Raw genomic sequence first — 15,657 nt, 5'->3', positions numbered from 1 at the left:
TGGATGTGGATTTTTGTCTTTTCCCTCCACACAAACTCAAAATGTGAAATTGTGTCATATAAAACTCCTGCATTCTATTATTATTCTGTTTGGCAATATATTTGTGCCTCAGGATTATTTTGTCATTTTGTGACCTTTGCAAGTAAGAACCTTTTTTATTATTATTATTTTTTATCCTCCGTGATACGTTTGATTTCAGATCTCATGATTGAATGGAGACAACCCTAATAATACCATAGAGACCATAGAGAAACCCTATCATAGGATTTTGAAACAAAGGCACCATTTTCAGTTTAAAAAAAAAGTGGCATGTTTGTCGCACTCCTGGTGAAAATACAAAGTCGCTCTTCCAAAAGTGTCACTTCTGTCTGCCCTAAAACATGCCACTTACACTGCTAACTCCTGATGCTCATCTTCGCACCACATTCAAAATTCGGTCAAGAGGATTGATATATCGTGTCGCTACACCATCATTGATCTGCTATTTGGAGCATGAGTTTCCATTTCAAAGTTATTACTACCATAAAAGGATCAAAACCTCTGGGAAAAAAAAGTCACTTGACTGTCTTTTCATTTACATTATGTCGAAAAAGGCTGAATGTTTTGTGTCATTATGTTTGAAAGATAGGGCTCTTACAATTGCATTTACGATCATATGGGTGTTATTTAGTTCCATCATCACGTGTATTTATGATCATGTGATATATATTTTTTCTGGGGCACAAACCCAATTTAAAGTATTGCGCCTCATTTCTATTGTTTTTTCTGTGACATTAACAGCCTCACTTAAAAGTTGACAGCTCACGTGGTGTAGATGTTGCTTTCTGATTTCTTTTGATTGACGTGCTACTTATTATGCAGCCCTACTGTTGAACCACACAGTGTTATTCCTGTAATTTACGAATGTTGTTTTCAACTAGGCCTTCTTGAAAGTGTTATAGTCTACTGTACACCTTTGACATTCCATGGAAATGGCTGCAGAGTCTCAACAGGAGGCTCACAGCGACGGATAGGTGACGTGTCCTCGCTCACTCTGCTCATCAGACCTGCTGTGAACTGACTCACCCAGGCCTACAGGCCCCAGCAGGACTATTTTTCCCGGTGAAATGACACAGCCCTGGTCACACGCTGCTCTCTAATAAACTGACTGTTTAAAGCCTAATTCATGTGACTTTTGGACATGGTGTAAAATGTAACTAAAAACACTGCACAATACAATGACATTCGAATTATTGTCAGTGCATATTTGATACAGTAAAAAAAGAGTGCTTCACTCAGAGAAGTGGAGGGTTTTATTCTTTTACTGTAACTGAAAGTAAACCTTATTTGAACATCAGTATTAAATCTGGTGGCCGGTGACGGTTGCTATAACTTTGGCAAATGCAAAATGCTGTCTTGGTTGACAGTTCAATAGCTGTAAACAAGTCTATACACTCACCAGATACTGTATGCTCACTTCTTTTCTCACTATTCTCCAAGCCTCTTGCTTTTTGGTTCGGTCCCGGACGCTATTGGTATTTGTCAGTGCCCAGAGTCTACCATGGTATTGTCCTGTACAATGCCTATTTCACCAAGCTGTGTGTGTGTGTGTGCTGCTGTGTGATAGTTATGATTGTTAGCGATGCTATGCAGCTTTGAGTTCAAATTGTTCAATACCAGTGAATGGAAGCAGCAAATGTGTTCGTGGTGAACCACCCGGCACACATTCCCGCCTATTCACATGAACTTTATATGTAATCGTACTGCGAGAAACGCTTAGCTCCCCTTCAATCTGACCAAAGTATAACAGTGTGAATTTTTTGTGTCAAATGCAGCAATGTGAAAGGAACTTATCAACAATACCTAGAAATTTTGCCCACTACATTGAACCCAAAGTCATCTCAGATGGACTGAGGCAATATGGAAAAGTACACATTGGGTTTGGAAATCATGGAGCAGTCACCTCCTGGATAAAGGCAATCCACCATTCGGAGAATTATCAGACTTAAATCCAAAATTCATCTGTGATGATCTGGGGGTTTGTTAAATGGCAAACCTGCACATTTGTGAAGGCACCAAAAGGCTGAAAGGTACAGAGGTTTTGAAGCTACAATACTGCCATCCAAGCACTGATTTTTCAGGGATGGCCTTCCACGTTTCATACCAAACCAACACATCATGAAGCGCTAGATAGGTCAACAGTAAACCTGGAGTGCTGAGCAACGGTTTAGAATGGAATAGCATTTAAGCTACAAAACATACACAGTTTCCGTCCTCAGTTCTTAAATATCCACTGACTAATTGCCAAAAGGAAAGGTGAGGTAGCACAGTAGTAAACATGCCCATGTATCTGTTTTTGGAATATGTCTGTTGTAGGGATCAAATTTAAAATGATTTGGCAGAAAAATGATAAATGATCAGTTAAAATATGAATCACCGGTTACAAAACTGTTAATCTAACACGTCAACCTCATTAGATTTAAGATTGTACTCTGTCGCGGCAACTTACTGTCCTTTTGTCACTATGTCAGCAGGGCATGAAGGTTCCCGACTCCTGCCTTTCTTTGACGGGCCTTTCCGTTCAGAAACAACAAGAACACGAGGCCGTCATAGTTGATCCAAAAAAAAAAGGAGGTTTCGCCTTATCTCCTCTTGAACACAAATTAAGGCTTTACCAAAAAATGACAAACATAACTTCTACATTACACTTTGCACAAACATGTTGCACGTAACACAAAACACGAAACACGTGGCTGCACGTTTTTAAGTAACACGCTGTTAACACGGTCAGAAAAGTTGTTGCTCCATGCCCAAATGTGTTCCTAATGACGCTCACGTAAACACCACCCACCGACAGTCACCCTAGCTTTAACAGGCCAAAGGCAGGACAATTAATGGAGCCCAGATACCTTATTATTCTTAATAAATTTCTTTCACTGGCTCCCCATACATTATAGAGTTATTTTCAAGATCCTCTTATTTGTTTTCAAATCTCTAAATGATCTTGCGCCACCTTACCTCTCTGAGCTCATCCGCCCTTACGCACCTGCCCGGCGCCTCAGGTCTGCGGACCAGACATTATTAGAAGTACCAAGAACTAAACTGAGGCTCAGAGGGGATCGAGCCTTTTCTGTTGCTGGTCCCTCTCTCTGGAATGACCTCCCACTGAACATTCGGCAGGCCTCCTCGCTGCCCATCTTCAAAACCCTCCTCAAAACTCACTTGTATTCTTTGACATTCGACTCAGCATGACTTAGATTTGTTCTTGGTTTTTCTGTTTGGTGCTTTCTACCGTCTTTATTACCGATTTGTTCTACTGTTTATTGTATATGTTAAATTGCTCCATGTACAGCACTTTGTATGCAGTGATGGCTGTTTGAAAGTGCTACATACAAATACAGTACTAAATACAGTGGAGTTGAGATAAATTTGCTCTAAGTAAAATAACAATAAAATACAACATCAAATATAAGCCAAACAGCTTGCGCCTGGTCAAAAGATTCAATGGTGAACAACTGGCGAAATATATAATTTAACCACATTTTCCTCATGGCTCTAACAGAACCCTTCAGCCACGTATGCCAATTTGACCCTTCGTACCTTCTGCATGGCCAGAGTAAAATCAGTGTGTTACCAACTAGGCTTGGCAGTTTTACACCATGAGTTCCGATAACCATGACAGATTCGGCTGGTTCCCATTTGTGCAACCAGAATGGTTTTGGTCTTTAATAAATGTAACACCTGCTGTTGTAAATTATTACACATTTAGAAAAAATTGTCTGTTTTTGTACGTATGTGTGTGTGTGTCTACATATATACATAAAACCGCACATTATATCTTTTTATTTCTTTTATTTGGTCCACTAACATCTGTCTGAATTGGAAAGAGGCCACTAAGGTGTGATAGGATACCAGCTGTGTGGTTGTCTTTATTAGCAAGCAGGAATCCTGCGTCACACTTCCGTCAAACTCTTGTACAAGAATAGACTGCTCACGTCATTTATGTCGTGCTGAGGACTTTTACACTCGACTTGCAAATGTAGGTGTCAGAGATCGGCTAGGCCATCATATGTGGCATATTACGCAATCATCACCTTTTCCGTTGTGTTCTCACCACCTGTGTTAATGGCCTCTTAGCCTGTGCAAATGACATAATGAAGTCATGAAATTATTTCTTGAGACTGCGTGCCAATCCCCGGCCCATTCCTGATGCCATGAGAGAAGTGGGAACAGATTTTTGCATCAGAATTCAGGGAGTTCACATGACGACTGTGGGAGTAAGGAAAGAAGTTGATGAATGCTCTGAACGGGTTAAGGGCTGAGAGATTCTGAGGGCAGTGTTGATTGCCTCGTAGCTAAGGTTCGAAGCCTTGAAAGTCAGAACAAAACTTGAGGATCATGACGCAAGACAAAGATGATCAAAGGGTGTGGAGGGTGCTGACGCCTGCTCATTTCTCGAGATTTGGATGCCGGAGTCTCGAGGCATAACTTCCTTAAATTCGAGGCTGACAATAGAAAGAGCTCATTGAGTCAGAGTAAGAAAGGAGCCCAGAGAACTTTGATCATCAAGTTTTTGAACGGCCCAGACAAAGTGAAGATTCTGAAGGAGGTTCAGAAAAAAAAAGATACTCAAATGCACAAGAAGCAAAAGGCTTGGACCTTTGTGAGGTTGAGGATCCACAACATGGGAATAAGAAACGGAATTTGGTTCCCAACAAAACATCGACTGACCTCCAAGGGTGACAAACGCAGTTTCAATAAGTTGCTCTGTATTTTCCCCCTTTGATGAAATCAAAGCGTTGCCAGTACAGTACTATCATTTTGTGCATGAAACTTAATTGTGCTTCTGCCATCTTGGAATAGTTCAGAAACGGAAACTTCTTGGATGTGATCTTGTCACTCATTTGCCTTGTACGATAAGAGGAACTGATATGCGGAATCATCAGACAAGCAAAGAAACAACTGAATTATTGGAAACCAGTTCTCGAAAAGACAGTAATTTAGGCCAATATTCTTCCAAGTACGTAAGAGTGAAAAGATGCGCAGCAGCTCAGATTCTCCAAACAATTTAAGTCTGTCATTTAAGCATCTTCCATCCAGATGCGTGCTTTGAATATAGCGACACTTAAATATGGAGGCTCCCTGTCAAATCTGACATTGTGTTGCTTCTCCCATTGGCTTGAGTACTTTTATTCTCTCTTTATCAAGTACTAGTCGTCAAGTGCCCAGAGAAGGTGAAACATCGAATTGCTTTTTACTTTGGCTACAGTTAGTTTTATGCCACATGTACCTATATTTTAATTGACTTACAGAACACGATAGACTGTATTTATCCTGCTACTCTTTCAAATGAAAAATGTAGAGCAAACAAAAAAAGATTGCCATTTGCTTTTTTTTTTTTAAACATTTAGTTTATCATACTCTAATTTGAAAAGAAATAGGTCCCGTTAACTTCAACCGTATCTACTGCATGCTCCTCTTTGAGGACGTCCACTTCTTCCTCCGTGGCAGTTAAATTACACCAAGGCACCAATGGGCCACTTCCAGTCCCTCGTGCGCATCTTTTATAAGATGTTCGGTACACCTCTGTATTTTTGTCCATCAACACACACACACACACACACACACACACACACACACACACACACACACACACACACACACACACACACACACACACACACACACAAAGAAAAGTCTCATACATGAGACAGAAAAAATGAACAAAGTCAGTCCTTGTCAATTTACGGTAAAATACTGCATTGCCATCAATGTAAACGAACACCTTTGCTAAAGCATCAACATACAGGTACATGGCCAACCTGCATCTTCGTCTCACTCTCAACCAGCACCCCTCACCCCAGGCGCTGATTTAAAATATTATAGATAATATTCCTCCATTATTGCATGACTCTCACTAACACTATTAGACCTCTCTGCTACCACTTGATATTGCTTGGGTAAGTGCCGTATTCAGCGCCTCCCATCTGATTATACCCCAATAGAATTAGCCTGCCAGCTATATTATCAAGCTGCAGTTCAAACTTATCCACTTGCAGTCGATGGAATTGAGCCGTTTTCCAGTGGGATGAGTTCTGATTGGTCTCGAAGTGTTAGGTAACTCTAAATGAGAAAATGGTAATTGCGCAGGGTTTTATTTTGGCACAAACTAAGAAAGAAGTGGTTCCCAATCAGATCCCTTGCACACGTGTATTCTGTGCCCCCCACCAGCTAAAACCCTTTTTTTTTCTCGGTTAAGTGTTAGCTTGCATTTCTCAAGTTCTCAAGAAAATCTATCAAAACTGTCGTATTTGAGCTAAATACTGTACAACGGATGGAAGACCGGCTGTTGGTAAAAGATCCATGATCTAAAACAAAGCTAAACAAAATTGAGGTAATTGTTTCTGGCAATAAAGAAGACTGCTCTTCGTAAACACTTGCAGTGACTCTCTTAAAAAACAAAGACCAAGTCCAAAACTTGGTGTGCTGATAGTTTAGGATCTGACTTTCTGCAGTCATGACTAATCAACCATGAAAACAGCCTTTTACCAGCCCAAAACAATATCCAGAGTGAATGGTTGCATGCTCCAAGCAGACCAGAAGAAGCGTATCCATGTTTTTATCTTCATTAATACCTTCATTATTGTAATGTTCTTCTGACTGTATTTCCTCAAATAGATCAGAACATATTACTGCAGTCTTTACACTGGCTCCCAGTCAGTTAGAAGTTTTGCTTCTGATATATAAATTACTGAATGCTGTTGGTCCTGAATACATTAAAGCAATGCTAATTGAATATAAAACCAATAAGGGTCAGAGATCTCCAGACTGGGGTCAATTGTCATTTCCAAGATGGCGCCCGAGTAGGCAGCCTTCGGCAAGTGCTCTTCAAGAGCCTTGCTTTTTTGTTCTTTTTTTGTTGGTTTTGTCTTTTGTTTTATCACATGTTGTTTGTTGTTTCATCGTGTGGACCTGATATGGACTGTTTTCAGCATTTTTTGGCCACGACATTCGTCAAAGGAGAAGTATCTGTGCTTGGTGGTTGCGCCTTCTCGGCAGCACGCCTGTGCCAGCACAGATTTTGATTGGGAGGAATGTCGGCGCCATTGACTGTCGGTGCTGGACAGACCTGGGGCGCTTGTGTTTTTTGCGCCTGTAATGGGCAGCATTTTTCACAACCTGGTTTTGTTCAGTGGAGATGTCAGCGCTGTTGGACAGTCAGCGTTGGTGCGGCGGGATGGATGGCTGCTGAAGTTGAGGATGAGGAGAGAGGAGCGTCGGCGCAGAGCGCCGATGCGTATTTGGAACCGAGAGTCGCCGCTTGGAATTGAAATGGATTTCCATGGGACAGGAGAAGTGAACCAATCTCTTTTTTCGTCAATGGATGCTACAGCTTCTTGTTGACTTTGAAACTTAGCTTGTAGCCGACGTGTGCACATTTTGAGCATGACGTCTCTGATCCACTGGTTAAAGGACACTTTGATTCTCTCCTCTTTCATCTCAAACTGCTTCAAACAACAAAGCGTGTGACGGAAAAGTGGTTAGGACTGCACGACTGTCCATGTTTTATGTTATGTGTTATGTTTATTATTTTACTTTTTGTTAACTGTTTTGTTAAGCGCTTTGTTACAGCTGCCGCTGTTGTGAAAGCGCTATATAAATCAGCATGTATTGTATTGTATTGTATAATTAGTGGAGCCCAGACTTAAAAGCAAACATGGTGAAGCTTTAAGTTGTTATGCTACACCAATATGCAATAAGCTGCCAATAGATGTGAAGTCAGCCCCAGGTGGGAATTCGTTTAAATCCAAGTTAAAACGTATGCCCCGACTCCGCCCCAATTCTTATGTTTGAGGTCTTTTAAAGCATTTTTTCATTTAGTTTTACAAAATCTTTCTTGTGCTGTACATGCATTTAGTAATTGTAGTAAGCTACTTTTATTTCTGGAAATATCTTTATTGATTGTCTTTGTAAATGCTGTTCAAATGTGAAGCACATTGACTTTTCCTCGTGTACGAGAGGCACCATGTAAATAAAGCTAAAAAAAAAAAAGGATAAATAGAGCCACAATTACACAAGACCCTTAATGAGTCGGATAACTAAATTTCCTCTCGAATTACTATGGTACCCCCAGTCAGGTCTCCACCTGTGTGCTTTCCACACGTTAAATGGACATTCAGTCTATTTAAAAGCAACAATTAAAAGTGAGACAGATCTGTTTGTTTGGCATCCTGCATGCACTAATTACCGCAGTCAGCTCTCTTACTCTTCATCATGCTCTTAACTCCTGAAATAATACCCGGTGTTTGGGGTAAGATGGATGTGCCAATTTAATTTCAAGTATTTAAAGTGTCATCAATTTTTTGACTGACCGTGTTAAACCTGCGGTTGGATATAAATTTTCACTCATTATAATTATTAACTGTAAAGAGGATGTTATAATCTTTGTCATTTTTCATACTGCAGTACCTTTGTCTTAACCAATTTAGGTTTGGATCATTGTGAACATAATGGCCTTTCAAGGTCAGCTAACTCATTACCCATATTCATTTTTAACCCACTGAGAAGTGCAGTGGGCCAAAGCAATTTTCACAAGGCAGATGAGGCCTCTTACTGCCTTTTGCAAAGACTGAATAATCAGGTCCATTTCAAATACGTGTGCATTTTAACAATGATTGAAAACACAATATTATAACAATATAATAACACAGCAGCCATGAGAGTAGCATTCATTCATCCATTCATTCATTTATTCATTTATTTATTTATACCATTCACAGTTGGCTGTTATTCCAATTTCAAGTGTTTCCTTTTCATCCCAAGTGTGACTTCACCAACTATCACACGACATTTTGTGGGATTTCTAAGTCCCTGTTTGTCATTCTGACAATGTTTCCCTCATACATAGACTCGTGAGGCACAAACTATGAAGAAATTGTGAAACAACAATTAAGGAAACATTGATGAGGATTTGTATGCCACCCATGTAAATATGTCTAAGGACTCGATGCTCAATGTGTGCGCCTCTCGTCTGAGCTTCTTTGCCGTGCCTTTCATTCATTGAAACCCCCATGCAGTCCCACTGATCCCTGTACGTGTTGCATCATTTAACATGATGAATAAGAAAGTGATGCTTAGTCCTTATTTTTTATAAAACTGTCTCCTCCAGTTCTGCAGACATGAAAAGCGATGAATTTGAAAGTGTGACATATTATAATATCATTCTCAACGCTCCCTGGACATTTTCCCCAAAGTATAGGGATGAAAGTGCCCCAAGCATCCCTGTGCATTTTTTCCCCCCTTTGCATCGAAGCAATTCACTACATACTCATCTCCATAAGCACTGAATAAAGGAGGCTGAATCATCAAACTTGTACAGCAAACATCCTTATCATTTTACTCATCCTTATACTGTATGTTTTTCATGTGTTTCAGGCACGTTACAAACAAAGCCTGGACCCCACAGTGGACGAGGTGAAAAAGCTATGCACGTCACTCAGACGAAATGCCAAAGAGGAGCGGGTCCTCTTTCACTACAACGGTCATGGGGTTCCACGGCCCACTGTCAATGGAGAAATTTGGGTTTTTAATAAGGTAATTCTCAACTCATTAATTACCGACTGTGCATCGGAATTGAAAATGCAATTTTAATTCAAACGGGTAATCGCAGCAGAGCAGAGACAATATACGAAAATCCCCTACTTGGCTTGCAAACGATCAATGCGCTTCAACATTTAAGTAGGGTATCTTGTTCTACCGATGGACTAAAAATGTCATCTGAGCCACATCTGTGTGACATTTTACCTGCGGGTTTCACTTCAGGGAGAAAACATTTGCATGGAGATCACGTGTTAATTCGTACTCATGAACTGTTATTTTACCCTGTAGTTTCTGATGACTTGATGTTTCAAATGTGACGTCTACCTTTGATCAATCACAGTATTACACGCATGACAACCAAGACGATTGCTGTCAAGAACCTTTTTTTAACCCTCCTACTTGGATAAAGTGTAATCACACATCCATTCCAGGAGAAGACAGTGGCACATTCAATTTTTGTGTTTTTTTTAATTTCATGAAACTTGATGCGCTTCAAATCTTTTCTGTTCCAGAAAAAGAAAACAGTTTTAATAGTTATTTGTTTTAAGTTGAGCTATATTTCTTTGCTCAGAGGTCTGGGTGGAACCACATTCAAGCGGAGAGCAACCAGCTATGAAAAGTAATTTGTAGCTCAATTAATGTGTCAAAAGAGGGAAAATAGAGTATTGCAAAGTCAGCATACACCCCAAAATCCTGAAATGAATCGGTCTCATCAGCCAGGACAAGATGCTTAAAAGGTCAAAAGTAGATATTTTGGAATACATGAGTAACAGTATCTGTGTTTACTTTTTAAATCGATTCAGCTTTGCAGAGGGACTGTGATTTATTTATCATGTAGTATTTCATTATATAGAAGAAAAAGCGGACATACAGTACATTCACATGAAAATGCACAATGTGAATGAAAAGAAGCAGAGAGAATACGTGATTGTTTCTGCTTCTCTTGACATGTAATATTTACTTTTCACATATAAATAACACGATATTTCCATTGGAATGTTTACATGAAGAGACATAGAGGCACTTTTACTGTGAAGAGATTCAGTTTCTACCGTGATCAGAATTTTTGGTCCTATCGCTCATCCCTCAGTCTCCATTTGAAGTAAGTTAAGTCTAATGCAAAAATATGAAAAACTATTTGCATACATTCATGTATGATGATCACATACATTTGTGTAAAATTTAAAACGTTTTATGTACCATATTTTCTGCACTAAAAGGCGCACCTAAAAGCCTTCCATTTTCTTAAAAGCTCACAGCGCACCTTAAAATCCGATGTGCCTTTTGTATGATTATTACGGTAATGTGTCGACCCCAAAATGGCTCCTTGCTAGAGACATGCTTACAACGCAGAGTTCAAACTTAAGGCAATCGGGTTACGCAGTTGAACATGGAACTCGGGCAGCGGCAAGAGAGTTCAATGTTAAAGAGTCAATGTTATAACTTGCTGTTGGTGAAGTAAACTGTGTCACTACTTTTTTAAATAAGTTTTACTGACATCTGACCGTTCTGTAGCAACTCCACTCAACAGCTAAGCTTGTCGTTTGATCAAAGCTTCTTTGATCTGTGACGTGGGTTGCGTCAGCGCTGATTGGTTGACCTACGTGTGTACGTGCTCGCGCTCACACGCACACAGCAGAAAGCAGCGGACTATGGACTGCTGAGGCACTGCTGAGGCACGCTTCACTTGAGTGGCGTTGCTACAGTTCTGTGGCATTTCTTTGAACATAGCTCCATCTAATGGATGCATTGTAGATTGCGCTTTATAATCCAGTGCGTCCAATATATGAAAACAATTACAAAATAGGCCATTCATTGAAGGTGCGCCTCATAATCCAGTGCACCTTTTAGTGTGGAAAATACGGTACATAAAATGTATTTATACATACATTATAACACATTTTTACATACACATTCTCTCTCTCTCTCTCTCTCTCTCTCTCTCTCTCTCTCTCTCTCTCTCTCTCTCTCTCTCTCTCTCTCTCTCTCTCTCTCTCTCTGTTATAAGGCACAGCTAACTTACAATAACAAGAAGACTTGACCTGAGAAAATACTGCTTGACATTCAACCACTCAATGAACGGTTTCCAATCAGCCATTGCTTTCTTTTATGTACTTGTGGCATCTTGATCATGGACTTTGTCGCCAATTACTACAGTTTGAATTGTAGCGAGTTGAGTTGCAACACATTGGGGCATGTCGAATGTCAAGTATGCCATTAACACCAATATCAATTCTCAGAAAAGTTCCAGTGGGAGCTTGGTCACAGATATGGTGCCTATAGCCACAATGGTGGTAGATCCATCACAAAGCAAACCTGGGGAGGAGAGAAGAGAAGAAGCTTCTCCAGCTACAGAACATAGTCATCACCTCATAGGAACAGAAAAAAAAAAGACTTGTTAAGAATGAAAGGTCATCAGAACATATTGAACGTATAATACATAATGTATACGCCGCCAGTGAGCCCGGCCACATCACCATCCGCTGCCTGTTCCTACTGATAACTTTTGACAAACCGGGTTTACTCAAGCGTGTCATTTTACCCGACAAAATCGCTGCTGTGTTTCTTAAGTCGTAACAGCCGTCAACTGATTTTGACACCTCGGCTCTGTTTTGTCCAACTTGAGAGACAAAGGGGTGAAGCAGATATTTGTGTGGCAAGCACGTCCCATCACAACCACAATGCACAGTCGTGCCTATTACTGTTTGCAATGATTTATACTCAATATTATTTTTAGTATGACTGTTCAGCATGCACTGCCTTAACATCACAGGTGTCAAAGTCAATGTCCAGGGGCCAGATCTGGCCCGCCACACCATTTTATGTGGCCCGCGAAAGCAAATCAAGCATGTCGATTTCCAGGATGTTTGCTGAAGTCTGAAATAAATTTTCAAAATGTCATATGAAATCCATAACAACAATACTTGAACAATCCATTTTTCTTGACTTCTGATTTCAAAACTAGTTACCTATCAATTTGTTGTTCGCTGTGTATGTAATATGTGGAGGTGGTTAAACATGTATATGGGTCATGATGATGGCCCTCGAAGGGAAACTAACTGCAATGTGGCCCACGACAAAAATGAGTTTGACACCCCCTGCCTTAACATTGACATATTTTTCTTTACTATGATTTTATTTGTAATTTTGTCACGCAAATAGTACATCAGGTGTTTTGCTTGTTCTTGTGATTCATGACCCGTCCCACACATCTTCCCCATCACCGACTGCCGTTTTGCTCCACAGTGTGCTGCTGCATTTACTTGAAATGGTAGAACACGCATCTGCTGTAAATGTAACATAACTGGATATGCCTTGTAATTTTGTCCTGTAATACAAAACACTTGGTAAATCCTGCCCAAAAAGAAACAAAATAAGTTGTTATACATTGAGAATAATTGACAACACTCGTCATGGCCAGACTGTTTTGATACTTTGGGCCATATTTCACCTATGGACCTATGTTACAACAGTGTGGCTTCGTAGAAACAGAGTGCAGGTACTCGACTGACCTACCTGCAGCCCAAACCTGTCTCCCATTGAAAATGTTTGGTGCTAATATGTATGCTGACACTGATAGAATATGACCACAAACATATTCTATCAGTAAAAATGAAAAAGGGATTACATGATTGTAAAGTGCTGTCATGGATCTTGTTGGATTCATTTCCCTGTCTTTTCTGGTTGCTTTGAATTCCCCCAAAGTCAAAAACTCTGTCAATTTCAAGTCTTTCTGCACATTGTTCCAGGTGGACGGGGCAGACAATTTAAAAGCCTTTTTCCCCAATTCGGTTCTGACTCTCCGAACCCACATCTTCATGGTGTTCTGAGAACACAGGCCATATTTCTCCACCTGTGAACACAGATATGTAGGCAGAAGTCCAAAAATATCTTGACTAAATAAGTTAGCCAGTGAGAGTCGATTGTTGAACCAGGCATTGAGCATCCCATTTTTGCCTCTGAACGAAATGAATGAATCAAAGCCTGTTCCTGCTATTAAAATTATGTGAAGAGAGAAGGAAGAGATTTTTTTTTAAATCATAGAGGTGATAAAATCTGCCGTCTAAGCGAAATGAAATTTCCTCTACCTACTGTATATAGCGATAAATTCACTCGTGGGAAATGTATGGTGATTTTCAGAGGTTGTCAGTCCATCAGAACTGATGGAGACCTATTAAGATAAGATAAGATAAGATATCCTTTATTTGTCCCACACTGGGGAAATTTACAGCCTCCAGCAGCAAGAATGTAGGCAGAAAGAAGAAGAAAAAACAAACAAACAAACACCGTTCAATTAAGTGCAATATAAATACAAAATGGATAAATCGCAGTGCTATTTACAGTTGTTTTCCACATCATTTAATTATTATTAATATTATTGTTGCTATTTTTTATTCAGCAGCCTGACAGCAGTTGGTAGGAACGAGCGTCGGTATCTCTCCTTCTTGCAGCGCGGGTGTAACAGTCTCTGGCTGAAGGAGCTACCTAGTGCTGTCAGGGCGGGCTGGAGAGGGTGGGAGGGACTGTCCATCATAGCTTTTAGCTTAGTTAGCATCCTTCTGTTGCCCACCTCCTCCAGAGTGTCAAGGGAGCAGCCCAGGACAGAACTGGCCTTCCTGACCAGTCGCTCCAGTCTCTTTCTGTCCCGGGCTGAGATGCTGCCTGACCAGCAGACAATGCCATAATGGATGGCCGAGGCCACCACCGAGTTATAGAAAGTCTTAAGGAGCGACCCCCTGAACCCCAAAATACCTCCTTTCCTAATCAGGGTGTCCGTGTTTGTAGACCAGTCCAGTTTGTTGTTCAGAAGAACACCTAGGTACTTGTAGGAGGTCACCCTCTCTATGTCCATACCGTGGATGTTCATCGGTGCTGGTGAGGACTGTTTCCTGCAGAATCCACAACCAACTCCTTAGTTTTCCTAGGGTTGATCTGGAGGAGATTCTGCTGGCACCAGTCCACAAAGTCCTTCGTCATTCCCCTGTACTCCCGATCGTCCCCCTCTGTAATGAGGCCAACAATCGCAGAGTCATCGGAGAACTTCTGAAGGCAGTTTGGAGTGGCGTGTCTGAAGTCCGAGGTGTAGAGGATGAACAGGAATGGAGCCAGAACAGTCCCCTGCGGCGCTCCAGTGCTGCAGAGAAGCCTGTCCGACTCACAGCTCTGCAACCTCACGTACTGCGGCCGATTTGTGAGGTAGTCTATGATCCATGCTGTGAGATGGTGGTCCTCTCCGGCGTTCTGCAGTTTGCCTCCCAGCAAGTTGGGCTGGATGGTGTTGAAGGCACTGGAGAAATCAAAGAACATGATTCTCACAGTGCTCCCAGCCTTCTCCAAGTGTGACAGCACTGAGTGGAGGAGGTAGATAATGATGTCTTCCACGCCGATGCCAGGCTGATAGGCAAACTGCAGCGGGTATTGTGCTTATGATTGACGAATGATGGGGAAAAAAGAAAACAAAAAGGAAACAAAACTGAATAAGCAAGTTGTTTGAAGCAAATTTTTTATGTATGTGTATTTATTTGCATATCCATCTTTATGATTGTGTTTTTCTGTAAAATCTTGGTGAAATTATTTATATGCAAGACTGTCTTTTGTGTTTGTTTGCGGGGCTGAATAAAAGCGGTCTGCTTCCATTGACTATACATGGAAATGCTTTGCGCTTCCTGTTTAGTAGGTGGCGGTTTGCATCAAAGAGCTGCATTCCACCAATGAACCAAGAAGAAGAAGAAGAAGAAGAAACCGATGGCAACGGCAAGCATTTCATAACCAGGAGTAGGAATGCATGACTTGGAATGGATTTTCCCCTTGGCTACAATGCAGAGCAACTTTGTTGTTAGTTTGTTACTATATTTTAAAACACGATTTATTCAAATGGAACTTGAGGGGTAAGATGTGGTATGTGTCAATTTATCAGCCATTTCCCTCATCTTAAGATGCCGTACTCATTTGAAACGAAAATAGAAAGAAAAAAAAAGATTGTTTAAAGATGAACCCTTAAAATAAGAAATTGAATCATAAAATGGGATAAATGATCAAACACTCCAAAACATTTTATTTTCTTGTAAGAACCAAATA

The 15,657-nt window shown here is 40.6% G+C and overlaps 1 protein-coding gene across 2 annotated transcripts in view; it reads left to right on the top strand.

Moving 5' to 3' along the window:
• rptor (regulatory associated protein of MTOR, complex 1) overlaps positions 1-15,657 on the top strand; it is a 163,999-nt gene that overhangs the window by 26,128 nt on the left and 122,214 nt on the right. For both annotated transcript variants that reach the window (XM_086120522.1, XM_086120521.1), the window contains exon 5: positions 9,415-9,573. In XM_086120522.1, coding sequence (XP_085976648.1) covers positions 9,415-9,573 — 159 coding nt within the window. The remainder of the gene's footprint in view (positions 1-9,414; positions 9,574-15,657) is intronic.

The sequence above is a fragment of the Hippocampus guttulatus genome, chromosome 9, assembly GCF_054856545.1.
Source record: "Hippocampus guttulatus isolate MCC_2025c chromosome 9, RoL_Hgut_1.0, whole genome shotgun sequence".
Taxonomy (NCBI): Eukaryota; Metazoa; Chordata; class Actinopteri; order Syngnathiformes; family Syngnathidae; genus Hippocampus; species Hippocampus guttulatus.
Note: the sequence above shows the minus strand (reverse complement) of the source record. Positions and strands in the feature narration are given on the sequence as shown.